Genomic DNA, 24530 nt, shown 5'->3' on the forward strand with positions numbered 1-24530 from the left:
GTCCCGTAGAGCCTCCATGTGACCTGGAGAGAAAAACTTAGCGATGAACTTGTCCGCAAACTCATCCTATGTAGTGAAGGAATGATTGGGGAGCCTCTCCAACCAATCTAACGCCTTCCCCCGAAGTGAGAACGGGAAAAGTCGAAGTCTCAATGCATCTTCCAAAACATTTGTCTGCTTGCTACCCCAACAAGTATCCACGAAGCCCTTCAAGTGTTTATAAGCATTATGATCAGCGGCCCCTGTGAAATAACCTCGTTATTCGAGCAAGGTGAGCATCACATTTGTAATCTGGAAGTTCCCCGCCCGGATTCGGGGAGCAACTATTGCACTTGCGTACCCTTGATTGGGTAGAACTCTTGGTGCCACTCTTGGTGGAGGTGGAGGAGGGTCTAGTATATTCTCATTTGCATTGGCATTTGCTTTGGCATGTCAACCTCTCCTAGGAGCTTGAGGTAATACGTCTTCTTGTTCTAGATCCTCAACCTCCTCCCCCACGACCACGTTGCCAAGAGGGTCATTTGCGTTTAAAGCCATGTGTACCTGAGTGAATTGACACAAATAAAATTAGTAAAAAGAAGGAAAGAGAAGCAAAACACAAAACTAGCTACACAAATAGTCAACACCGTAAGCTCCCCGGCAACGACGCCAAAAAGTGATCGCAACAAACTCAACCTCACACAACGGTAGGAAGAGCGGGCGCTAAGACTTTTACCCGAATAGTGGTATCGGGGACAATTTCCACAGGGAGCTTGGAATGGAGTTGCGTATTTGTTCAGACTGGGAATGCGTGCTTGCTCCTAATTGTACTTCTAACATTTTTTTGGGGTTTTTGTTTAATAACTACTATTATCAACTACAAGTTTAAGCTAATTTATGCTGAAGAGATATGTTCTAAGTTGTGATTGATATAGAGAAAGGCACTAGGGTCGTGGCATCACCTAGGTGGTTAACTAACGGGTAGAAACTACTAATAATAGGTTGACATATTTGGGATCAATGTTATAACCGTTGCACCATTGTACTCACTCTCACACCTCTTGGTAGGGAGAGCGAATTTGCCCAATTGACTCTCTCTCGACCAATTGGGTAGGCCAATTAGACCAAGCAACTTAGGTTCAAGTAGGGTGATTACTCTCTCGAGGTTTAACTCGTTAATTGGGAATACCATTTCTCATGGGTCCACCCCAATTCCTTGTTGGGTCAATTTTGGGGTCATAGACTCTCTTTCTCAAGAAGAGTCAAGACCCACTAAGCTAGAATCAATGTTTGCAACCATCAATCCTTAATTAAACCATAAAATCAACCCAAATAACGAACACCCAATATCAATCTATCATTAAGAAGCAACACCCATTAATTACCCACACTAGGGTTGAGCCACAACCCTAGCTAAGAGGTTTAGCTAGACATAATTAAAGAAGAAACTGAAGAAATAGAAGATGAAACAATCATATTAATTAATTACTAATGTTAAACTACAATAATCTATGATGAAACCAAGCCATAAATGCCCAAAATAGGCCAAAACATAAGTCTCACGAGTGCAACAACTATCAGATGTACCAAACTTCCTCTAAAAATGGTAAAATGTTCTATTTATAGTGGGCTGAAAAAACTGGACAAAAATGCCCCTGCGGGGTTAGTGCGCACCACACAAAGTTGGCACGCGGCCGCACTGGGTTGCTTGACCTCTGAATCTTGCTCTCTGAAGATGGTGATGCGGACCGCACAAAGGTGGAATGCGGCCACATGAAGACTGGCGCGGACCGCACAAAGTTGTTGTGCGGCCGCATGAATAGTTTTGGCAGCTTCTTTGAACTTCTTGGACGCGGACCGCGTGACCATAGAGTGCGGCCACATGGAGAGGGACGCGGGCCGCATGAAGTGGGACGCGGCCGCGTGGTTTGCTTCTGGAATATGACACTCTCTGAACTTCTTGGACGCGGTCGCATAGTAAGATTGTGCAGCCGCATGAGTGAGACGCGGGCCGCATGGAAAGGGCCGCGGGCCGTATGATGTTTGACTTGTAGTTTCACAGTCTTTGAACTCCTATGGTGCGGTCGCATGACATGATGGTGCGGTCCGCACCAAGTTCTGAATGTCCTTACTTTAATGATCTTTGACACTTGAGCAGGTTTCACTCCGATTTGAGCCGATCTTTGACGATTTGTCACTTTATAGCTCAAACCTGCAATCAAGCGCAATCTGTAAGCATTTTGGGACTATATTGTAGCAAATTACACTCAAAGCGCAAGCAAGTATGGGTATAAAACATGTTAAAATCCTACTTATCATCCGGCCACAAGAAACGCATCCGAAAAGTCCCTTAACACCGGTACGGAACCAATGGTAAAAACCTCTGCACTGACAATCATCACGAAGGCCCCAATTAAGAAAAACAATCCTTTCTAGTCGCCCGCTGGGTCTTTGAAATATAAGCCACTCTGCTAGAACATAATCCAATGCACCTCGCCACTCAACCCGTGGCATTTCCGGCATAGCCCATAGCGCAATAGTTCAGAATCACCTAATACTCAGACAACCAGTCTGAATTTCAACATCACATCCACAATCTAACATACCAGCAAATAAAGATCTACCCGAGCCTCAAATCCCGATTACTGCTAAACGGTGCCTAATACACACAGTCCACAACCACGACATAGCCTGTACATGAGAACTCTCAGTCTCCAGCTCCATATAGCACACGAATCATCGCACCTGATCCCAATTTCGCCGTTCGAAAGCATACCACACCTTAATACCCAACAATTCCATGATAGATACTCTAAAATTTCCCCGTGTCACCAAGCCAACCCGAATATCACCAGTCGATCCAATAAGAAAGTGCCGCAATACCACCGAAGTGCCATCCATTTAATCACATTACCCTTTTTTTTGAAATATATACTCTCGTCAAATCACTTTCCAATAGTAGTACCATTTCCTTGATTATCTGAGGCTACCTACTGCCTAAGTGTTTTATGAACTTCCTTTCTGAACTGAACTGTAACCCAACACATGCAAGTCTCGGTCCTCCACAACATACCGCATATAACATACCATCCGAGGATACATGAAAACTTTACCTCCCTTCTGAGCCACAGACATCTATGCACTCAACTAGTCAAGAGCTTTCCATTGGTCCCATCTAGAACAAAAACCACTATACATCCCATGCTCCACATGCCCATAGAAAATATACGTCTCCAAACCACGATAAAACCCAACAATAACTCTTCCAGTTCCATTTGCACCAACTAAACTGCCAGGATTGAATCCTTATAACTAGACCAAGCTAAGCAAGCCGTCGAAACCCAAGAGCATTGCTGCAGAACACTTGCACGAACTCATTACCTCGAACACATATGAAGGACTAATCATATCCTTACCATACCGATTCGGTCTACTATCAAGCTATTCCATCTATCTAATTTCCCTTCTGATTCATCATCAATTTGATATTCCCCATTGCCGTAGCACCACAGTTCCTCAACCCAGGCTCACTACATGAGACCCACACGCAAAACCACACTGTCTCACGACCCATAAGTCGCTGAATACTCTCTCAATTATTCCTAGAAATACCACATTCCTGAATACTTTACTCTGAAGAACTTTCTGCAATCTAAATCTGTTACCCTTACATTTCCTGACACTGATATATAGAATCCCACAGTTAACATAGAAATACCACAAATATGGACCTAATGAAAACACCATTTCTAACCACACATGCAACTGTACAATACTCAATTATTCCCTGTAGAGTCTTTATCACATTAGAGCCATCTTTGCAAGTCATTTTCTCTTATTCACTGCAATTTACCTGACCTAACGAACAGAACCACCGGTGCCTCATTGGCATTCCGATACCGCAGAATGAAATTCTTATCCCATTACGACCAAGCAACTTCCTGCTCTAAGCACCGAGCATTCTTTGCCAACAACAACTCTAGATATTCCGCAATTCTCATACCCTATGAAGCATAATATAACCCTGGTCAAAAATTTCCTTTACTCTAACCATAGCTAATTCGCTCGCAAGCCTCGAACTGGAACCAACATAACACATAACCGAACAATTAGCTAATCAATAGCAAACTCCCCAACTTGGCTCGAAGCCATAAGTCAAGATACACTCAATAACTCATAACACTTTTACTCTATTGATGCCACAATACCATAGTGAGATTAAACTCGAATCATTTATAAGTTTGCGAACTCATATTGTCTAGTAATGTAAACCTTCTGCAAATCTCGTATTCATTCCCGCAACAGTTAAACCCACTCTCTTAAGCGACCCGAAATTCCAAATTCAGTACGTACTCTTCAATTACACATGAGATCTTCTAACATACACATGAGGATCACGCCACTTCAGAACACTCCGCAGGAGATAACCCACCTGTTTCGCCTCATTACAACATTTCTGCACACCTTCCACCGACATACACATTACACAGTCACTTAGTCTTCCTGAGTCTGAACTCATACCGCAACGTGCAATCTACCTCACTCCCAACGAGGAGACTTGAAAAGATTCTTCACACGCCCATAACTCGGAGCTACACCTCCAATCACAATGGAAATCATACACTTAATAGTCCACCTCTCACCCAGCAGATCTTCCTTGACACTTCCAAGTCATATAGAAACATCACGCAGTACTAGCATACTCATCACAAGCTATCCAGCCGTCATTCCCACTATTAGGGACAATACTGAACACATAAGTTCAAAACACTTGCTCACACAATCAACACCTCGGTGCTCAAGCCATAGGCAAGGATCCGACCTCAAGTCCTCCAGACTGGCCCAACATAAACTCACGGAGATCGCATCTCGCCCCTTGATTGGGAAATCACAAGCCATCAAGGCACATCTGATATTGAGCACTTATGCACACATGCGAACGCGTGGGAGGAATTTCAAGAGTTACATTTTCAAGCTGAATCAAGGACGCACGATAAGATTTCAAGAATGTGAAGTTTTCCTAAGGGTTCTGCAGCCTCTCGAGGATAAATACAGACGTCTCCGTACTGATCCGTGAGACTCTACTAAACCTGCTCATGACTCGTGAGACCTAGTAACCTAGGCTCTGATACCAACTTGTCACGACCCAAAACCCCACTCCGGTCGTGATGGTGCCTCTCGTGAAGACAAGGCCTGCCAAACTACTCAGATTTGCCTTTTCAAAAATAGTAAAACATGAATAAACAGTCTAAATATGATTAAATATTAATAATTAGTGGAAATACAGCCCAAGCACAACCCAAATCGGGGTGTCACAAGTCACGAGCATTCTATAAGAATGAAATTTCCACTTTATAGTCTAGAAATACACTGAACAAGAATAATGAACAAATATAGGAAGACAGTGGTGCTGCGAACGCTGGCAGTCACCTCGCTATAATCTCTACAACTCTGCCTCCACGCAGCTAATACCCGCAACAGGGTGAATAAATACATGCGACTGCACGCGAGGTGCAGGGAGTAAAGTGAGTACTCCAACTCAGTGAGTAATAAAAGTAAATAACAACTGAGCGGTAGGAAATCACATATAGCAGATCATCATGCCGTATAAAAGCAGAGAAAAATCCTTTTTGAGAAAAACAGTGAAGATATGAAATCTTTAAAGAAACCTTTTAGCTCAGTTTAAAGACTCTTTTAAAAATGTCTTTTTCAATAGTTACGCAAATGAATGCAGTAGCAATAGTGCAGATAAGTACAGAAATCCGCCCCTCGGGCCCCACACTCAATGCTCAGATAATACCAGAACAGCAGGTAAAGATTTTCAAGAAGTAGCACAACAACAGATAATGAATAAATGCATGAGTGCAATGCAATGCATATGTCGGTACACTCTAGTACCCGCTGCGGCATGCAGCCCGGTCCATTTAACGTTGACGACGCTCACTGGGGGTGTGCAGACTCCAGGAGGGGCCCCTTGCGGCCCAAGCGCAATATCAAGCCATCTCGTGGCATCAGATCTAGGCCCTCAGCCTCATATCAATATCAGTATAACACTGCTGCGGCGCCCGATCCCATAGTATCCTCACCTCTGGCCCTTGGTCGTACTTAGTCCAGAAATCATATAAGCTCCTCGGGCAATAGTAAAATAGTAGTTCTCAGCCCAAAACATCATTTAGTATATCTTTTAGTTTCAAAAATCGAGTAAAAGTGGCTGAGTTGTAAGACAGTAGAAAACGGTACGACTAAGTTCAAGTAGTAAGTCAAACAGTGAGGAAATAGTAAATAAATCCCTGGAGGGTTCAAAGAATTGGCAAGAAGCCTAAATATGACAGTCAGTCCAAATAATGATGATAACAAATAAGCTTTAATCAAATACGCAGTAGAAGCATCACTCGGGACGGACCAAGTCACAATCCCCAATAGTAAACGACCCGCGCTCATTATCAAGCGCATGTCTCACCTCAATATAGCACTACGATGTGCAAATCCGGGGTTTCAAACTCTCAGGATATCATTTACAAGCATTACTTACCTTGAACCGGTGAAATCTCTAGTTCGCGATGCCTTTGCCCCTCAAATAGGCCTCCACGCGCATCGAATCTAACCAAAATCAGAGCGAATACATCACAATATGCTAAGGGAACAATACCCAATCAAAAACAATCGAAAAATATCAAGAATCTCGAAATTAGCAAAACCCGAGCCCCTGGCCCACTTCTCGGAAATCAGAAAATTTAACATCAATAGATTCCTCATCTTCTCACGAGTTCATACATACCAAGAACTCTCAAATCCGAGCTCAAATGACCCATCAAATCCCAATTGGAATATCAAAAACTCAAGCCCTAGTTCATCAATTTTTGGCTTAATTTCCATGATTTCTAGGCCAGTTGCACAATATAATCGAGTATTGAGACCAAGATTCTTACCTCAAGTCAATTCCTCTTGAATCCCACTTTCATTTCCTCTAAGAATCTCCAAAAACGGGCAGTCATGGGTGAAAATAGACCCAAAAATGCGAACAAGATGACTTAAAACATTCTGCCCAGCTACAGTAAAACCTTATATCCGATCGCGGCCCCAGGCTCGCGATCGTGATGAGTAAAATTTCCAAAGCCTAAAAAAGCACTATGCGAACGCGATGACCACATTCCCATATCTATGCGATCGCGACCACACTGATGCGATCGCGAAGAACCAAACCACAGGGCCTCAAAATCCTTATACGCGAACGCGGAAGACACCATGCGAATGCGATGCCTTACCCGAGAACCTTCTGCGATTGCGTTCAACAAAACTCCTGCCTCACAAATTACTTCTATGCGATTGCGACATCACCCCCGTGATCGCAATGACCAAAATCTCTGCAACAAAATGACTGGAAAATCTGCAACTTCCAAATGCCGAAATTGGTCCGATTGACCATCCGAAATCACCCCGAGGCCCCCGGGACCTCAACCAAAAGCACCAACATAACCCAAGACATCATACAAACTTGTTCCAATCATCAAACCACCTCGACTAACACCAAAATCAACAAATTACATTGAATTTAAGCCTAAGTTCTTCAAAAACTTCCGAAACACGCATTCGATCAAAAACCTGACCAAACGACGTCCGAATGACCTGAAATTTTGCACACATATCCAAAATCACCTAACGAAGTCACAACAACTCTTGGAATTCCATTCCGACTCTCGGATCAAAATCTCACCCATCGACCGGAATTCACCAATATACTAACTTCGCCAATTCAAGCCTAATTCTACACCGGACCTCCAAAATTAATTCCGATAACGCTCCTAAGTCACAAATCATCCCCCGAAGCTAACCGAAACACCGGAAATCATATCCGAGCCCTATAACTCATAAGTCAACCTCCGGTTGACTTCTCCAAACTAAGTCTTCCTTAAAGAGACTAAGTGTCTCATTATCTACCAAAACCAATCCAAATCAACTCTAACACGCCAAATACTGATAGTGAAACATGAAGAAGCATAAAATGGGGGAAACGGGGCGGTAACTCATGAGACGACGTGTCGGGTCGTCACAGAATTAAAATTTCGTTGTTGATGTTGTTTTCAATAGTTCCTAATTTGTATTTTTGTTTTGGCAAAGTTTCTACCGCATCAGGTAAGCTGAGTTCCTGAAATCAAATTAATATTGACTTTCATCAAGTGTTTTCTATTTAATAAATTTTTCACTGTAGGTCTTGCACCAACGCATATTTGGGAGCGAGAAATTTGAATATCGATGGGCTCTAGACAAACAAACAAGCGTCCATGCTTTGGAAAAAAATGTCTAGATCGGAATGTTAAACGACGTGAACAATATAAACTTAAGATGGCAAATGAAAAGAGTGCCTTAGCATTACAGGAGGTACCTACAAAGCAAGTGCTGAAACATAGTCCCTTTGAAAGAGCGACTTCTATCATTCCTACTGAGATAACAATAACATCAGGACATCTCTAATGTACTACTACATAGGACTCTTGCTCTACTCCCAAAACAGGTTAGTATATCAATTTTATATTGCAATCTCTATAGTATGCGCAACTGTTTCACTATTTAGTGCAACTGAAATTTCTTTGTGTGTATGAATATGTATCATAAATTTAATATTGTGAACATCTATTGTGGTTGCCTATCTGTAGATAGTGGCGTCACAATCCTTCCATCGTTCCCTGCTTTTGACAAAGAAAATCCTCTTTGCACTTATGAGAAAGGCAAGTTACTAAAAGTTACCATAAGCTTATGCCAATATACAAGACATACTATTGTTCACTAAAAAACTTTTATCTGTTAGGTTCAACATCAGCTGTACCAAATGAACAATATGATACAACTAAGATAGTGATAACTAGAGGTTTGTATTTGTGTCATCTTTGAATAATATTATTTTTTTCTTCTCGTTTCACTCCTTACAACTTCTAGAACGTGCAGGTCGCAATCAAAATAACACAACTGCTATGAATATTAAACTACGATCAGAATATATACCATTAAAAAAGGTTCCCAACTGTAAATTCTGCTCTGCGAAAAGATTTGAATATGAATCTGCTGGATTTTGTTGTAGCAACGGTACAATTAAGATAATTTCACATCGAATGCCCGCTAAGCTACATGATCTATATTTCAAGAATAATGAAAAATCCCAACACTTTCGGACATACATCAGAACATATAATAATTCGTTTTCATTTACATCGCTTGGTGTAAACTATGATACAGACTTAGCGAGAAGGAATCGTGGTATCTGTACTTTCAAAGTTCAAAGACGAATGTATCACCTAATAGACGACTTGTATCCCAGAGAAAAAAAACCGAGAAATCTACAACTGTACTTTTACGACAACAACAATGAGTTAGCAAATAGAATGGCATGCTCTAACAAAGTTAATAAATCTATAGTGAGAGAGCTAATAGATATATTGAGAGTTAACCCATACTCCTTTTTTATCCGATCTTTGATAGATATTTCCGAGTTACAAAACTTCTATATTGGACTCAAATGTGATCCTGGTTTAGATCAACGGGTATATAATTTGCCAACTTCATTAGAAATTGCTGCAATATGGGTTGAGAACAATGTCAATAGTATAAATCATGCACCACATATTCAAATTTACATTCAAAGCAATAGAACACAAATAGTGAACTATTATTATGGATGCTATGACGCCTTGCAATATCCTTTGTTGTTTTCATATGGACAAAATGGGTGGCATTATGGTATTAAGAAAATTCCTAAACCAAAAACTATTCGTGGAAGTTATACTCATGAATGTCAACAATTGTCGAGCATACAAAATCTTTGCTCTCTTGATTCATATCTTCAAATGGAATCTCAAACTTTAGAAAGGGGAAAGAAAAAAAGAGATACAGTTTCTGCTCGTGAATATTACTGTTATGAACTTCAAATGAGAAATGATGATGAAGATGAGTTGCTACATACTAATAGACTATTTCAGCAATATTTAGTTGACGAATATATAAAAATTGAAACCCAAAGATTGGATTTTGCTTCGTTTAACCAAGATTTGTTTAGGATAGATATACTGCAAGGTCTTCTAGATATTTTAAGATTTGGAGAACGAGATTCTTCTAATATTGGTAAGCAAAAATTCATTTCAGCTTCCTTTATAGGTGGACCTAGAGATATGCGATAACGATATATGGATGCTATTGCATTAGTACAACGTTTTGGTAAACCAGACTTGTTTATAATTATGACCTGTAATCCAACTTGGCCGGAAATAAAAGAACATCTATGGACTACTGATGAAACACAAAATAGACCTGATTTGATTAGTCGAGTATTCAGAGCTAAAATTGAAGAACTGAAAACAGATATAAGCAAGAGAAATATCTTTGGAAAAATTGTTGTTTTTATGTATACTGTTGAATTCCAAAAAAGAGGTTTACCACACGCTCATTTTCTTATAATATTAGCTAATGAATATAAGTTATTGACATGAGAGGCTTATGATGGAATTATTAGTGCTGAATTACCAGATGCTAATTTGGATAAAAAGTTACGCTCACTTGTTCTTAAATATATGATGCATGATCCGTGTGGTAATCTAAATCCAACAGATTCATGTATAAAAAGAATGGTCTTTGTAAATTTAATTATCCAAAAAGTTTTGCTGAACAAACAACAAAAGGAAGTGATTCTTATCCCATCTATAAAAGACGAAACACACGAGAAGTTGTAAAAGTACGGGAGCAGTATTTAGATAACTCTTGGGTTGTTCCATATAATTCTTTTTTAGTATCAATCTGCTAGATGGGTATCACCGCCTGAAGCTGCATGGCGTTTATTTGGTTTCTCTATTAGTGAGATGTATCCAAGTGTTTATCATCTTCAGCTACATCTTAAAGGGCAACAATTTGTTTCTTTTAAAGGAAATACAGATATAAACACAATCGTTAATAATCCAATGATTAAGAAAACAATGTTGACAATTTTTTTTAGATGAACAGAAGTAACAAAGATGCCATAAAGCTTAACTTATTGTACAAAGAATTTCCTGAACATTTTGAATGGTCAACAACAGACAAAACATGGACACGACGACAACAACGTTGTGCCGTTGGTCGTATCATAACATGTCACCCAACTGAAGGAGAACGATATTATATAAGACTACTATTGCTGAATGTGAGGGGACCGAAATCATATAAAGATCTTCGAACTATAAATGGGGAACATTATAATTCTTTTAGAGAATCCGCACAAAAAAGGGGACTATTACACTATGATAACAGTTTAATTGATTGCATGTTAGAGGCAGCAAGTTATCAAATGCCATTTTGTTTAAGGCGTTTATTTGCTACATTATTGACGTATTGCAATCCAGCCAATCCAAAAGAAATATGGAAACAATTTGAAGAGTCATTGTCAGAAGATTACAGAGTGTTACCTAATGTTGAAAGAAAAGATATTCAATATCAAGTTCTAAATCAGATTAATGATGTTTTACACTACACTCTATGGGTCATAATGTAAACGAATATGATCTTATCTCAGAAACAGTTCGACCATCTATATTGGAAAAAGAAGCAAAGGAGGTATTTTTTGAAAGAACCATCACGGTTAGTGAAAAAGATATATTGTTACATAAAAAACTGAACACAAAATAATTGAAAGCATACAATGTGATTATTGACCGAGTATTTTTCAAGAAACCAGGAGCTTTTTTTATTGATGGCCCTGGAGGAACTGGAAAAACTTTCTTATACCGTGCTTTATTAGCAACTGTACGTAGTAAATGATACATATCTCTAGCAACTGCTACTTCCGGCGTTGCTGCTGCTATTTTTCCAGGTGGGCGAACTGCACATTCACGTTTTAAAATACCTATAGACATTGATGAAAATTTCAGCTGTAACATCAGCAAACAAAGTTCAACTGCAGGTCTGATTCGTGATGCAAAATTAATTGTATGGGATGAAGTATCTATGGCTAAAAAAAGAATGCTTGATGTTTTTGACTTGCTCTTAAAAGATCTTATGGATACAAATATTCTATTTGGGGGAAAAGTTGTTGTTTTTGGAGGTGACTTTAGACAAACTCTTCCAGTTGTTCGAAACGGAAAAAAAGAAGATTTTATTAGTAAAAGTTTGCTATATTCTACCATTTGGGACGAACTTGAAAAATTACAACTGTCCGAAAACATGAGGGCAAAAACAGATCCTGCCTTTTGTGATTACCTTATGAGAATTGAAAATGGACAAGAGAGGGTCAACACTAATAACAAACTTGAACTTCCAGATTCTATAATTATTCCTTTTACAACTGAAGAAGAATCTCTGAACCATTTATTCACTCTGACATTCTCAAATGTACACACATGCTCCTCTAATCCTTTTTTGCAGATTCTCGCGTTGTTTTGACGACGAAAATAATTTTGTGAATGAAATCAACGATATTCCTATTGCAAAATTTCCAAAAAAAGCAACTACATTTATTGGCTTTGACGAAACCGTTGAGCCAAATGATCAAAGTCAATTTGAAGACCTATTACACAGTTTAAATCCTGCTGGTTTTCCTCCTTACAAATTAACTTTAACGAAAGTTGCCCCATTATATTACTGCATAATTTGAATCCGTATGACGGTTTATGCAATGGTACACAATTGATATATTGTGATATTAAAACACATATTATCAATGCTAAGATCGTGACAAGCGATTTTAAAAATAAGCACGTATTTATCCCAAGAATACCATTATTATCGTCACAGGACGAAAGAATACCAGTTCAATTTAAGAGAACAGAATTCCCAGTAAGATTATGCTATGACTATAAATAAAGCACAAGGTCAAACTCTGGATTTCATCGGAATATATTTGCGAGAACCTGTTTTTTCACACGGTCAATTTTATGTTGCCTTATCGAGAGCAAAGAGTTCAAGTTGCGTCAAAGTACTGATCCGACAGTCCACACTAGCCAACCGTGATGATCATTCTATATACAACATTGTTTATGACGAAATCATCCGAAAAGCGTCCTTGTAAGTCTTCTGTTACCCCAAGATAGATTTTTTTTTGTTTTATTCTATTTGTCGTTTTACTCACGTACATTTTGTTTCATTTTTTATTAATCCTTGAGTAGTTAAACAAACAAACTTATAATGCTCTTGGCTCTGTAATATTGTCAGCACTGTGTTGCTACCTTCATTCTTGTGCTACCTAATTATTCTCTGCCAATTCCTGCTCTCCATTTTCTTTGATTTACCTTTTTCTTTTTCCCCCAGATTCTTTTATTTATCTGTTACAGAGAGAAACTAGCAAATTTAGTTGAAATTTTCTCAAAATTACAGCAAATGAATGGGTTGATGATGCTCTAATTCTTGCTGTATTATTATTTACTATAGCGTTACGTGTGTTATATGAGATGGATTTAATAGTTTTCTGTTGTTGGAAAATCTAATGTAGGAGGCTTGAACCAACTTCCAGTGTACATTCTATTTGAGAATGCTATAGAGGCCATGCGCTTTTAAGAGTTTGATTCTGAACCATATGTTTTTGCTCCTGCCATTACGAAGGTATTCTTTGCTACGTCCTTGATCAAGATTGATTTGTTTTGGATCTATTTTGGGTGTTGCTCTCTGGCTTTCTATTGTTTCTACTCAGTCTTTAATCAAGATTGAATTTTTCTTTTGCTCTATTTGATTTATCCAATAAAGTATTTTCGCTGAATTTGATGTACACGTCCAATATTTCCATATGGAAATTCGTAAAAAAGAAAAAAAAAGAAAAGGTGATGCCTCATTTACCATTTCAACAGTGGAATGAGATGGGGGGTTTTGCTCTAATTTGATCTGGTTGGTTATTGGGAAAGGGTCTCTCTATTTGGTTTTGAATTGGCTGGTGTCAATCTTGAACTGGACTTGATATCAATCTTTTATTAGGTACTCTATAGTGATATAAGAAAAATATCCTCTTATGACTTTAGAATAGAATTTGGACTCCAAAGGTCTCTTTGAATTTTTCCGTTTTCTCTTCACATGTCATAATTAACATCTTTCCCTGTAGTTATGGTTAGTTATGGATCTCACTATTTTATTTACAGCAGACAGACTGAAAAAAAGAAGTATCAATGGTTCGAAGAGAGTTTAAGGATGCATCCTTTTCACTGTAAGACATGCTTCTGCGCCTTCATTTGTAGTCTATCATATTTTTTGTTTGAATCAATCAACTTATTGAATATTAGAGTGAAACTGGCCAAAATAGAGAATGAATAATAAGACATAGTTGGTGTTATAGGGTCGGCTCGATAATTAAAGATATTCAAGAGTTCCTCAAATGCATGCTTTTGGTTGTTATATACAGTTGTAAAAGTCAAGCATGTTTCGGAGCGTTGAGTTTTGGAGAAGGTACATTTTTGAATAGTTGTCCCAGGAGAAAGAATATAATACTAGAAATTTTGTAAAAGCATGTTACTTAATATTTGGCAGAATTAGTTCTAAAGCTACTTATATTATGGATTTTCAAAATGTAAAGTAAAATTTAACTCCTTAATTTGATAATAGACAAACTGTCATTTGAAATAAGGTTTAAATTCAGGTGAAAAGTTTAAAAATGAGCTTGTAATAATATGCTTTTTGGCCCACTATTATTTGGTATTTTCTAAGTATTCGAAGAAGTGTTATCAGTTACTTTATGAAAAAAAATACTCGAACAAGTGCTTTTCCACTCTAAAAGCTCTTATATGCTGCATTCCTAAAAGATGCGAAGTGAGTCAATATGCCTTTAGATTAGAAAAGTTTATGTTACTATTTTATAGAAGCTTATTATATAATAGCGAGTTATGATACACGAATTGTACATCAAAATAAAGATTTATACACTTGCCTGGTTTGAGGTAACAGACTTGAAGGATGGTTAGTCAAAACAGTTAGACGTTGCTTAAAATTACTTCTTGTTCTCTTCATTCTCCAAATATTGATGTTAGTTTAAGGTTGAAATCTTTGAATACTTAGTTGTTACTCAGCATTAATGAAATCGTTTTTAGCTGTGTTTCTTACAATTTTGTATTACTTTATTTAGTAATTCTTTGTTTCAAAGATGTTTATTATTCTAACTTCAATGTTAATCAGTCATCACCTATATTAGACCTTAGCCATGCTTTTTTTGGTGAGCACCAAATTACTCATCAGTCATTGGAATATTATTTCAAAGGTTATCTTCTTGTAATACAGAACCAGCTTGCTTTGGAGAAAGATAGGTACAAAATTCATCTAGCTTTTATAGCTACTCAAGAGAATTCCTTGATTGTATCTGACAGGTATCGAGATGCTTACCAGTTATAACAGTTTGCATTTATTAAATTGACGAAATGTTAACATTTTTCTTATAATTAGTCGGAACTTACAATTCTTACACATCTTGCCAACTGCAAGAGCATGTTGGATGCTTCCAGAGCTGGTGGAGACTTCCATTTAAGGACTGCTACGAATATGTATCCTCACATCCATGAAGCCGTTGAAAAAGCTCAAGTACTTCTTGAATGGCATCTTCAACCAACTGAAGAAAAGCCATCATGCTTAATATGTTGGACTTTTGTCCTTTGAGGTTCTTTTTGTTGGCTAAACGTGGCCTGAGCTGAAGCAGTTCTTTTTCTGATTTTGATCTGGTAATTGAAGCTAGCGGTGTGATTTCAGTTAATTTACTGGTGTATTTATAGTTGGTTATCATGTTATAGTAGTTGATTTGCTTAAGTGGTTTAGTTGGATTTTTTGTTGTCTTGGTTTCTTAAATTGTACTCAATTGTTTGAGGAATAATTTGACTTGCTTTTTCTTGTTTGGTGATTTGGTGATGATGCTACCTTTTTTTTGGTTTCCTATTTTTTATTTTATTATTATTGACCAAGCAGCTCTTGTGCGGTTGCATTTCTTGTGTTATCATAAGTTATCGAAGTCTTTTCTCACACATTATGGTAAAGTTGTTTTGTTCAGAGGCAAATGAAAGTAAGCATAAAATATTATTTTATGATCTGAACATTCTTGCTTTTGTACGCTCATTTTGACCTATCTGTGCTCACTACTACGGTATCTGATAAGCAATTTCCCTCATATTTCTTTTTAGAAGAACCTACTTTAGCTATATTTACAAGCACCAATAACGACACCCTGAAACTGACACCACCGGTATCTAAAGCCACCTCTGCTAAAGGTAACTGCAAAACAGTACTTATTATGGATGGTAAAACTTTTCAGATTAATACATAGAAGATAAGATAGCTGTTTGATTTAATAACCATTGTATTTTACACCTTGTCAGCTACTTCCAAGAGGAAAAATTCCGCTTCTTCAAAAGAACAAGAATTTTGTGCAAGAAGTTAGATTTATTGGAATTTTGATACAGGATGCTTTTGCTCCTGAAAGAAAAAAGGCAAAAATGCTCAATTTTGCTGTTGCGTACGAGAGAACTACTGTTAGACTTGCCCCCAAATAGAAGGTACTTCAGCATTTTGAGACAAAATATCTGTTTAATTCCCTTGATTTCTACAGAATTTGTTGGGTCTGCATGAGCTACAAGAAAATATAAAGAAAGGTAGTATAAGGTCAAATTCTTCTTGAATTACTGCTCTTATTAAATTTTACTTGTTTCACTGTTAACTGCCCCCTTAAAATTTTTCTCTTTGCTTATTTTTTCTTCTGTTTACATTTAAGATCTAAATTTTTTTGTAATGATAATATCAATCTAACGTTGTGGAAGATTTCAGATTCCCTTGTAGTTTCAACTTTGCAACAAATAAACAGTGGTATACTCCAAAAGATGGTGTTCCACACTTGACTGTCTATGCACCATTCTTCTGCTTCTCAAATCTTGCTCCGTCATTGCCATGATTCTAAACCTCATATACTCGCCCTTATTTTAATGTTGCTAAAGCTTATTTGACAGAATACTTTATCATCTTTGTTGACAATAATGCTAATTGCTGCCATTTTACACAGGTTTGTCAAAATGCTACTGGAAAGCTATAACTTTTTGTGTAACAATATGAATTAGAAATAGAAGGATTAGAAAAGGCAACATTTATGTAGTAGCTAAAGACCATTCTACATTTTCTTCGTCTTCTTTGGATTGAATTAGGATAAATAATCTGTAATTGCTCCAAAAGGTCTGGATTTGAGTGAGCTTTTCCCTTTTTCTTCCTGAATATAATATGCTAATATTTTTACATTTCAACTGCTCTTGCAGGTTGCTATTTAAACTAGAACGCTGAATTTTTTGTTTACTCCACCGACTTTGTGAGACTTGGATCTGTTAAATAGAGATCAAATAAGTCTGGATGATTGTACTTATGCAACCTAGAAAAACCTCTGATTTTGGTCTGAGGTTCATTATAATAACTGAGATTACTTATTGTTAAGAAGTCAGATCGTAGGGCAGACATTTTGACCAAAATCAATGTTGTTACTATTTAGGGCAATGCCTTAAGAATCTCCTATTCTGCTGCAAAATTGCAAAGTCATTTACATTCATTTATCAGTGGAATGCCTTGGATAGCGGTGCATAATGACTACAGATTCAAACATAACTTGCTTCTTTAGAACTTTCAACATGGAGGAGAAAGAAAAATAGCATGTTGTGGATAAAGCTGGTCAGCAAACTCATATGTAGGATTTTGTAACCAAGGAAAATTCTAGGAAAATAGTATGTGATCCATTCCAGTGTATTCTTACATTTATAATTTAAAAGGAAAATTGTGCTACTTCCATTGTACTTTTCCTTCTCAAGGTACCTTAACATGGGTTAGACGCGCGCTGGCTTACCCATATATGAAAAAACAGCTAAATGAGTTCAATTCTAGAATTAGCTGTGCATATGAGGATTAAATGAGCAGTTATATTGTTATTTCTGGTGTTGTTGTGTTTTTGATATGTGGAATACCTATATTACATACGAAGGCATTCCTTACATAAATCAGAGTACTTCTTGGGCAATCTGTTTTATCAATATTAATGCAAATGTGTTGAATCATGTTGCTCTATCTTCAGCAACTGTTACTTTTAAAGGTTATTTCCTTTCATTAAGGGTATCAATACTTGACTATATTTCACAACTTAAATTAGATTTGTCATTATTAAATTGTTGGGCCCGTACTTTAGCATGGGCTAACTACATCTAGTACTATTAATAAACCAAGTTTGAGGGAGGAGCTTGGGGTCAACATGTATGCTTCACCTGTTAACTTAAAAGGGTTTTTATGTAATTTCAGTGTTTCGTTTCTTTCAAGCTATGCGAAAGAGTAGGGGGCACCTCATTTTACACGCCACACATTCACTGCAGCTTTTTGAAGCTGCCACTTCCTCATCACGTGGACCCACCTTGGGTCTCTCAATGTTATACCTAGAGGTCTAGCTCCTCTTTTTATGGGTTTGGCAATTGCACTTGTTTTTATTTCCCATAATTTGCGTTATAAAGTCTTTATTTTTTCAGTAGAATTAATAGGTAAATAATGATTTATAGTCTTTGTCCAAGCTAGAAAAATTAACTTATTTTGAGAATTATTTTTTTCAAAAAAAGGTACTTTTGAAGAGAATGAGTTTGTGTTTGGCTAATCATTCTGAAAAGCACTTTTGAGCAATAATTTGTATTTGGCCAAACTTTTCAAAAAGTGTTTTTAAGTATCAAATTACGAATAAGGACATGAATAAATTTACTTAATAGTTAATATTAAAATAAAACTCAAAATTTTTTACTACAGACAATAATTAAATCTTTTCATTTTACTTAAGTAAAATATGAAAATAAATTAAAAATTACTTTAATTATTTTAATATTATTCAAATATATTAAAAATCATTCGACAAATACAAAAGCATTCACTCCTAAAGTCACTATATATTAGAAAATTATCTTAAAAATAAGAAGAAATATTAATATCCTAAGTATTATATTTAACGGTTATTTTGGTTTATACTATACTTTGTTAAGAGTATATTTAGTAAGAAGAAAAGTCAAAACTGCTTCTGCTTCTGCTTTTGGGAAGAAGCTACTTTTTGCTACTTCTTCCCCAAAATACTTTTTTTCCCAAAAAAAGCTTGGCCAAACACCTTTTAATTTAAGGAAAAAAAGTGTTTTGAAAAAAAAAAAAAGCACTTTTGCCCTTTGGAGAAGCTTGGCCAAATAGGCATTAATTGGAACTGAAAGGCTATCAAAAAAAAAAAGGTATTGCAAAATTAAATGCTATGCCTTTGCTTGAGGATTAAAATGAATTTTTTCAAATTTTCTCATTTTCAAATGGTAAACGAAGGTGTTAAAATTATATGAAGTCGTCAAAATATACTCTTTTCATTCTCGAGAAACAAATGTATCAACAAGTTTAAGATAAAATATCATATGCTACTTTCTCTTTAAGTTTAAAAAGGCAAATATTTTGCACTGATTATTTTTCTGTTTTGATATCCTTGTTTTTTGATAAATTTTTTTATTTCTAAATTCTCACTCAAAGTTGCTTATTCGATCTTTCATCTGTATTCCTAGATTTTAATATACTGTTTGTTAGGAAGAATGAAAACTGCTCTAGCTATAAAATTATACAAAACATAGGTAGAGAAATATATAATTACATAACTAGAATATTTAATTTGATATGATAAATAATTGATTTAGTCGTATTTATGTCTAACTTAAAGAAAGAAAAAAGTTACCATTCACTCTAATGAAATTTACAATTAAGTTGCTTACCTAAGGGAATAAAGAAAGTAATGAAAGATTGCTCTTATTCTCTGGAAAATGGATCCCCAACCCTATGAACAACAACAACACACAATACCTCCTAAACCCCTAGATATTGATCAAAGCATGATCAAACCTAGCTTCAAAGATATGCTTACCACTTCGAACCCTTTATTCTTCACCACTATTGAAAATCATCAAGATATAGACCCCCCAATGATGGACTCAGAAGATCAAGTAGTTGATCAACCAACCTTAACGACCTCAAAGGCATCAAATTCATAACACTCTCTGATGAGGAGAAGGTACGAATCTATGAGCCATGGAAAAATTCCATCATAGTAAAGCTAGTGGGCAAGCGTATGTTACACTACTATCTAAAGAGAAAAATTCAAGAACTATGGAAACCATGGAAACCAACTGAAGATTTCCAGTTAATTGACCTTGGAGTAGACTACTACATAATCAAATTCAAGAAAAAGGAAAATATGGACAAGGTAATGCATCAAGGCCCTTGGTTCATTAACGGACATTTCCTCTCTATTACTAGATGAAAACCAAACTTTGTTGCCACTCAAGAGAAAGTCACAAACTTAGCAGTATGGATTAGACTTCCTCAATTACCTACAGAATTTTACGATGGCAAAATTCTGGAAAAAATTGGTAATGCAATTGGTCGGCTCCTAAAAATTGATGTTTGCACATCAATAACTCTGAGAGGTCGTTATGCAAGATTATGTGTGGAATTACCATTGAAAGTTCCGGTTCAACCGTTCATCTATGTTGGCCACCACAAACAAGCAATACACTACGAAGGTGAAAATTTTCTTTGTAAAAACTGTGGACGATTGGGGCACATAGCACAAAAATGCTCCTTTATTATTCAAAAAAATAGAGATAGAAATAATGAAGATACAAGCAAGGAATTATTAACAATTACAAATAATAGGGAAAAAGAACAATGGACAACAATTTCTTTTTCCAAAGGAAGATATCAAGGTGCAAAAGGTCCTCAAAAACAACCTATTGAAAATCCGATTAAATAAGCTAATGGCCCAGGTATCTCTGTCAAGTTATTCAATGCCAACACCGGTCAGTATTTAGACACTCAACTCTTACAATATAAATCAAAAGATCACAGAAATACTACCCCATCACCACACACTAACAATCTTCAATCTTCGACTTCTTTGATTGGTGATCAAAATAAATTGACAACAAAAAACAACTTTTCTATCCTATCTGAAGGGCCCCTGATTTTGAACAAAACCACTAAAGAAATTAATAATCAAAAAATTATTATTAATAAATCACATGCTAGTGAACAAATGTCACAAACTACCAGTGATATTGACATGCTGGACATAAACGTGTCTTCTATTACAAATCCTACAAATCAATTAGTTAAGGTGGCTATGCAAAATAACGTCCATAATGACCCTACTACCCCTATTAAAAATCATAGCACTACTAATAATACTACCCTTCCTAGTGGGCAAATTAGTAACAATCCGTCCACTAACCACAATCTCAAGCAAGATCTTTCATCAAGATCTGCTTATCCACAAAGGCCTAAACATGTTAGCCAAATGGCAATGACAGAAGAACATCCAAGAAAAATGGCTAAAAATCCAGTACACGCAAAGGATTTGGGAATTCAGCCTATAAACTCCACCCTTGGGGACTCAAACGACATGCAAAAGATATCCCCAATCATTACCCTATCAACCAATCCATTCCTTATACCTAATAGCTCCTCCCCCACACCTGATTTAGAGTTATTAAGTAACTTAAACACTGATCATAATGCCAATATTGCCATCATCCCTAAGGAGGAGACAAAGACTTCTCCAAATTCTTCGACAAACCAGAATCACCATGGAAAACCTCCCACGTCTCCAACCTCAACCAGTAAACTCTCAAATAATTTATGTTCAACCACCTCAAGCTCAAAACTATCAACCTGTGTTATGGATGGAGATGGGTCTGATGGGCCATGCATGCTCGTTCAATGTCCAAATATATGGCCAGGACTCGATTATCATCCTCCACGACACTCAGTATCTAGCCCAGTTAGTGACAGAAGGCATGAGGTTGGCCATGAACAACTACCTCAATCAAGCATGGCTCAACAACATCCTTCAACCCTTAGCACCATCAGTGAACCCCCAGCTGGTTCATGCAATAAGGAACCAGTGGAACCTTCCTCCACATTTCAATCCAAACTATCCTCAAAATGCTTTAATGGACATGCCATTCTTCATGTCAGAGAATCTATCTCAAGTGAACACTATTTTTCTTCCATGGGAACAACCTCAACCAGTACAGGAGCCTCAGATACCACAACAACCTCCCACCCCACCCCACAATCAAGTTCCTGTGCCAGAACCAGTAGAGGTAGAAATGGAAAAGGAGGAGGAGCCCCTAAACCTACTCTTAGAAAGAGTCCTAGAAATCTCAAGTCTCGACGGAGTAAAAGTGTTTCTCTTTTCGGAGAGGCAAGAGAAGAGGCATGTTCTCAGCTGCCCTCTAGCACTATACAAATGCTTGATGGACATAAGACCTCCACATGATCCAACTGTAGGCAATCGAGCCATGATCCTAGTTCCATCATTAAGGAGGAACCCAGTTCTAGGGGAAGTGAGGGAGAATGGGAGTCCAGCCAACCAAAACCTTAATATTTCCATGAATCGACCTACTAACATTATCATTTGGAATATTAGAGGAGGGAACAATGATAACTTTAGAAGGAACTTCAGGGAAATGGTGGACACACATAGACCCTGCATGGTAGCCTTATTAGAAACCAGGATGGGAAATCACATGGAGCTTCTAGACGATTATGATTTTACGGAGTTCATAGAAGTACCAGCTGAAGGCCAGGCAGGTGGGATTGTGGTCCTATACAATCATGAAATTGTCATCGTTCAGAATTTTATTCGAAGGGATCAGGAGATTCATGCTACAATTGAGGTAATCCCTATTCGTCAAAAATGGCTTTTTAGTGCTATCTATGCTAGTACAAATATACTTCTTAGCAATAAGATGTGGGATAACATTGAAAGCATTAGTAATAGCTACAATGGACCTTGATTATTAGGAGGAGATTTCAATGATGTATTCTGCTCAAACGAGAAATTTGGTGGTAATAGTATAAAAGATAGTAGGGCTAAATATCTTTGGTCTAAGATTAATAATTATAATTTAATTGATTTAGGATATAAAGGGTGTAAGTACACTTGGTCAAACCTTAGGCACAAGAATAGGTTTGATTATGGAAAGATTGGATAAAGTATTAGGCAATGAGGATTGGATTAAGCTTTTTCCAAAAAGTTCCATTATTCATTTGCCTAAAACCCACTCGGATCACAATCCCATTTTAGTATAATTAATCCCAAAAAATAATGTTCTTTATAAGCCTCCCTTTCGACTTGAAACCTACTGGTGTAAACATCCTTCTTTAAAAACTCTAGTCCAAGAAAATTGGTCTAATAATGATTATAATAGGCTAGCAATATGTTTATAGAAAAAGTAAAGGTTTGGAAACACCAAACGTTTGGTGATATTATGGGGAAAAAAAGGAAAATACTAGCTCGGCTTCAAGGCATTGAAAAATCCAAACATTACTCTTATAGTATTTTCCTCAAAAACCTACAAACTAGCCTTAAAAAGGACTACAATGACCTTCTACTAATAGAGAAAAATTACTGGAAGCTAAGGTCAAGAGTTTTATGGCTTAATAAGGGAGATACAAACACCAAATTCTTCCACATCTCGGCTACTAACAGAAAAAGAAGAAATAGGATCAATTTCTTCAAAGATGATGCAGGGAATTGGATTAACGATCCTAATCTAGTCACCTCCCACGTTTGCAACTACTTTAATTCTATCTTTACCACCTCCCACAAAAATTCTAGAAGAATTAGTCCTTTAAAAAACATCTCCCAAAATGCCTTAAACCTCAATAGCCTAGATAACCCCCTTCTTAGTATTGAGATTAAAAAGGCCATCTTCTCCTTTAAACCTTTTAAAGCGCCCGGACCGGACGGTCTACACCCGTTCTTTTTTCAAAAGTACTGGGATATAATAGGTCCCTCTGTCACAAAATTGTGCCATGACATCTTTGAAACCCAAGAGATCCCCCATGATCTCAACAAAACTTACTTGTGTCTTATCCCAAAGATTCCCAATGCAAATAACATAAAGTGTTTTAGACCTATTGGTCTATGCAACACTATTTATAAAGTCATCACAAAGATTCTTGCTAATAGACTTAAACCTTTCCTTGACCAACTTATTTGCCCTTACCAAGCTAGCTTTATAAAAAATGAAAGGGCTTCGGATAATGTTATTATCATACATGAGCTTATTTCAAAAATCCATAAGTTAAAGGGGAAACAAGGTCATATGCTTCTAAAAATCGACCTTGAAAAAGCCTTTGACCATTTAGAATGGTCATTTGTGCACCACACCCTGACTTATTTCAAATTCCCTCCAAAATTTAAGAAAATTCTCTTAAATTGCATCTCAACAAGCTCTATAGATGTTCTAGTAAATGACTCTATGTCACGACCCAGATTTCCTACCATCGGGTGTCGTGATAGCGCCTACTATTGAAGCTAGGCAAGCCAAATATTTAAAACACCTTTCCTGCTTTCTTTCAAACAATATAATAAACGAGACAAAATCTAAACGGAAGACTTTAAATCTAAAGCAACTGAAAACCAAAAGTGCGAAAGTTTGAACCAAAATGCTACCCAGAGACTGGTGTCACTAGCTCACGGACTACTACAGAATACTACAATCAATGTCTGAAGGGAAAATATATCATGTTTGTCTGATACAAGATAA

The 24530-nt window shown here is 36.9% G+C and overlaps 1 protein-coding gene and 1 long non-coding RNA gene across 4 annotated transcripts; both read left to right on the forward strand.

Annotated features, from left to right (window-relative positions):
* The first annotated feature begins 10154 nt into the window (after positions 1 to 10154).
* Positions 10155 to 12378, forward strand: LOC104244006 (uncharacterized). The gene is made up of 5 exons (XM_070154477.1): positions 10155 to 10372; positions 10481 to 10601; positions 10755 to 10874; positions 10958 to 11487; positions 11868 to 12378. The coding sequence occupies exons 1-5, from the start codon at positions 10155 to 10157 to the stop codon at positions 12376 to 12378; spliced, it is 1500 nt and encodes a 499-aa protein (XP_070010578.1).
* A 768-nt stretch (positions 12379 to 13146) lies between these two features.
* Positions 13147 to 17750, forward strand: LOC104244005 (uncharacterized). Of its 3 annotated transcripts, XR_011401700.1 has the most exons (6): positions 13147 to 13533; positions 14061 to 14125; positions 15190 to 15275; positions 15391 to 16163; positions 16272 to 16448; positions 17196 to 17750. It is a non-coding gene; the product is annotated as an uncharacterized lncRNA (long non-coding RNA). The 3 variants fall into 3 exon arrangements; XR_715344.2 differs by having other exon boundaries at positions 15190 to 16163; XR_715343.2 differs by having other exon boundaries at positions 14064 to 14125; positions 15190 to 16163.
* The last annotated feature ends 6780 nt before the right edge of the window (positions 17751 to 24530 follow it).

The sequence above is a fragment of the Nicotiana sylvestris genome, chromosome 8 (genome assembly GCF_000393655.2).
Source record: "Nicotiana sylvestris chromosome 8, ASM39365v2, whole genome shotgun sequence".
NCBI classification, from domain to species: domain Eukaryota; kingdom Viridiplantae; phylum Streptophyta; class Magnoliopsida; order Solanales; family Solanaceae; genus Nicotiana; species Nicotiana sylvestris.

What these genes read in the sequence shown, in the direction of transcription:
- LOC104244006 (XM_070154477.1), top strand. Translation starts at nt 10,155, where the DNA reads ATGGATGCTATTGCATTAGTACAACGTTTTGGTAAACCAGACTTGTTT. An exon ending in GTATAAAAAGAATGGTCTTT is followed by an intron (nt 10,602 to 10,754) that starts GTAAATTTAATT and finishes ATTCTTTTTTAG; the next exon opens with TATCAATCTGCTAGATGGGT. An exon ending in ATCTTAAAGGGCAACAATTT is followed by an intron (nt 10,875 to 10,957) that starts GTTTCTTTTAAA and finishes AATTTTTTTTAG; the next exon opens with ATGAACAGAAGTAACAAAGA.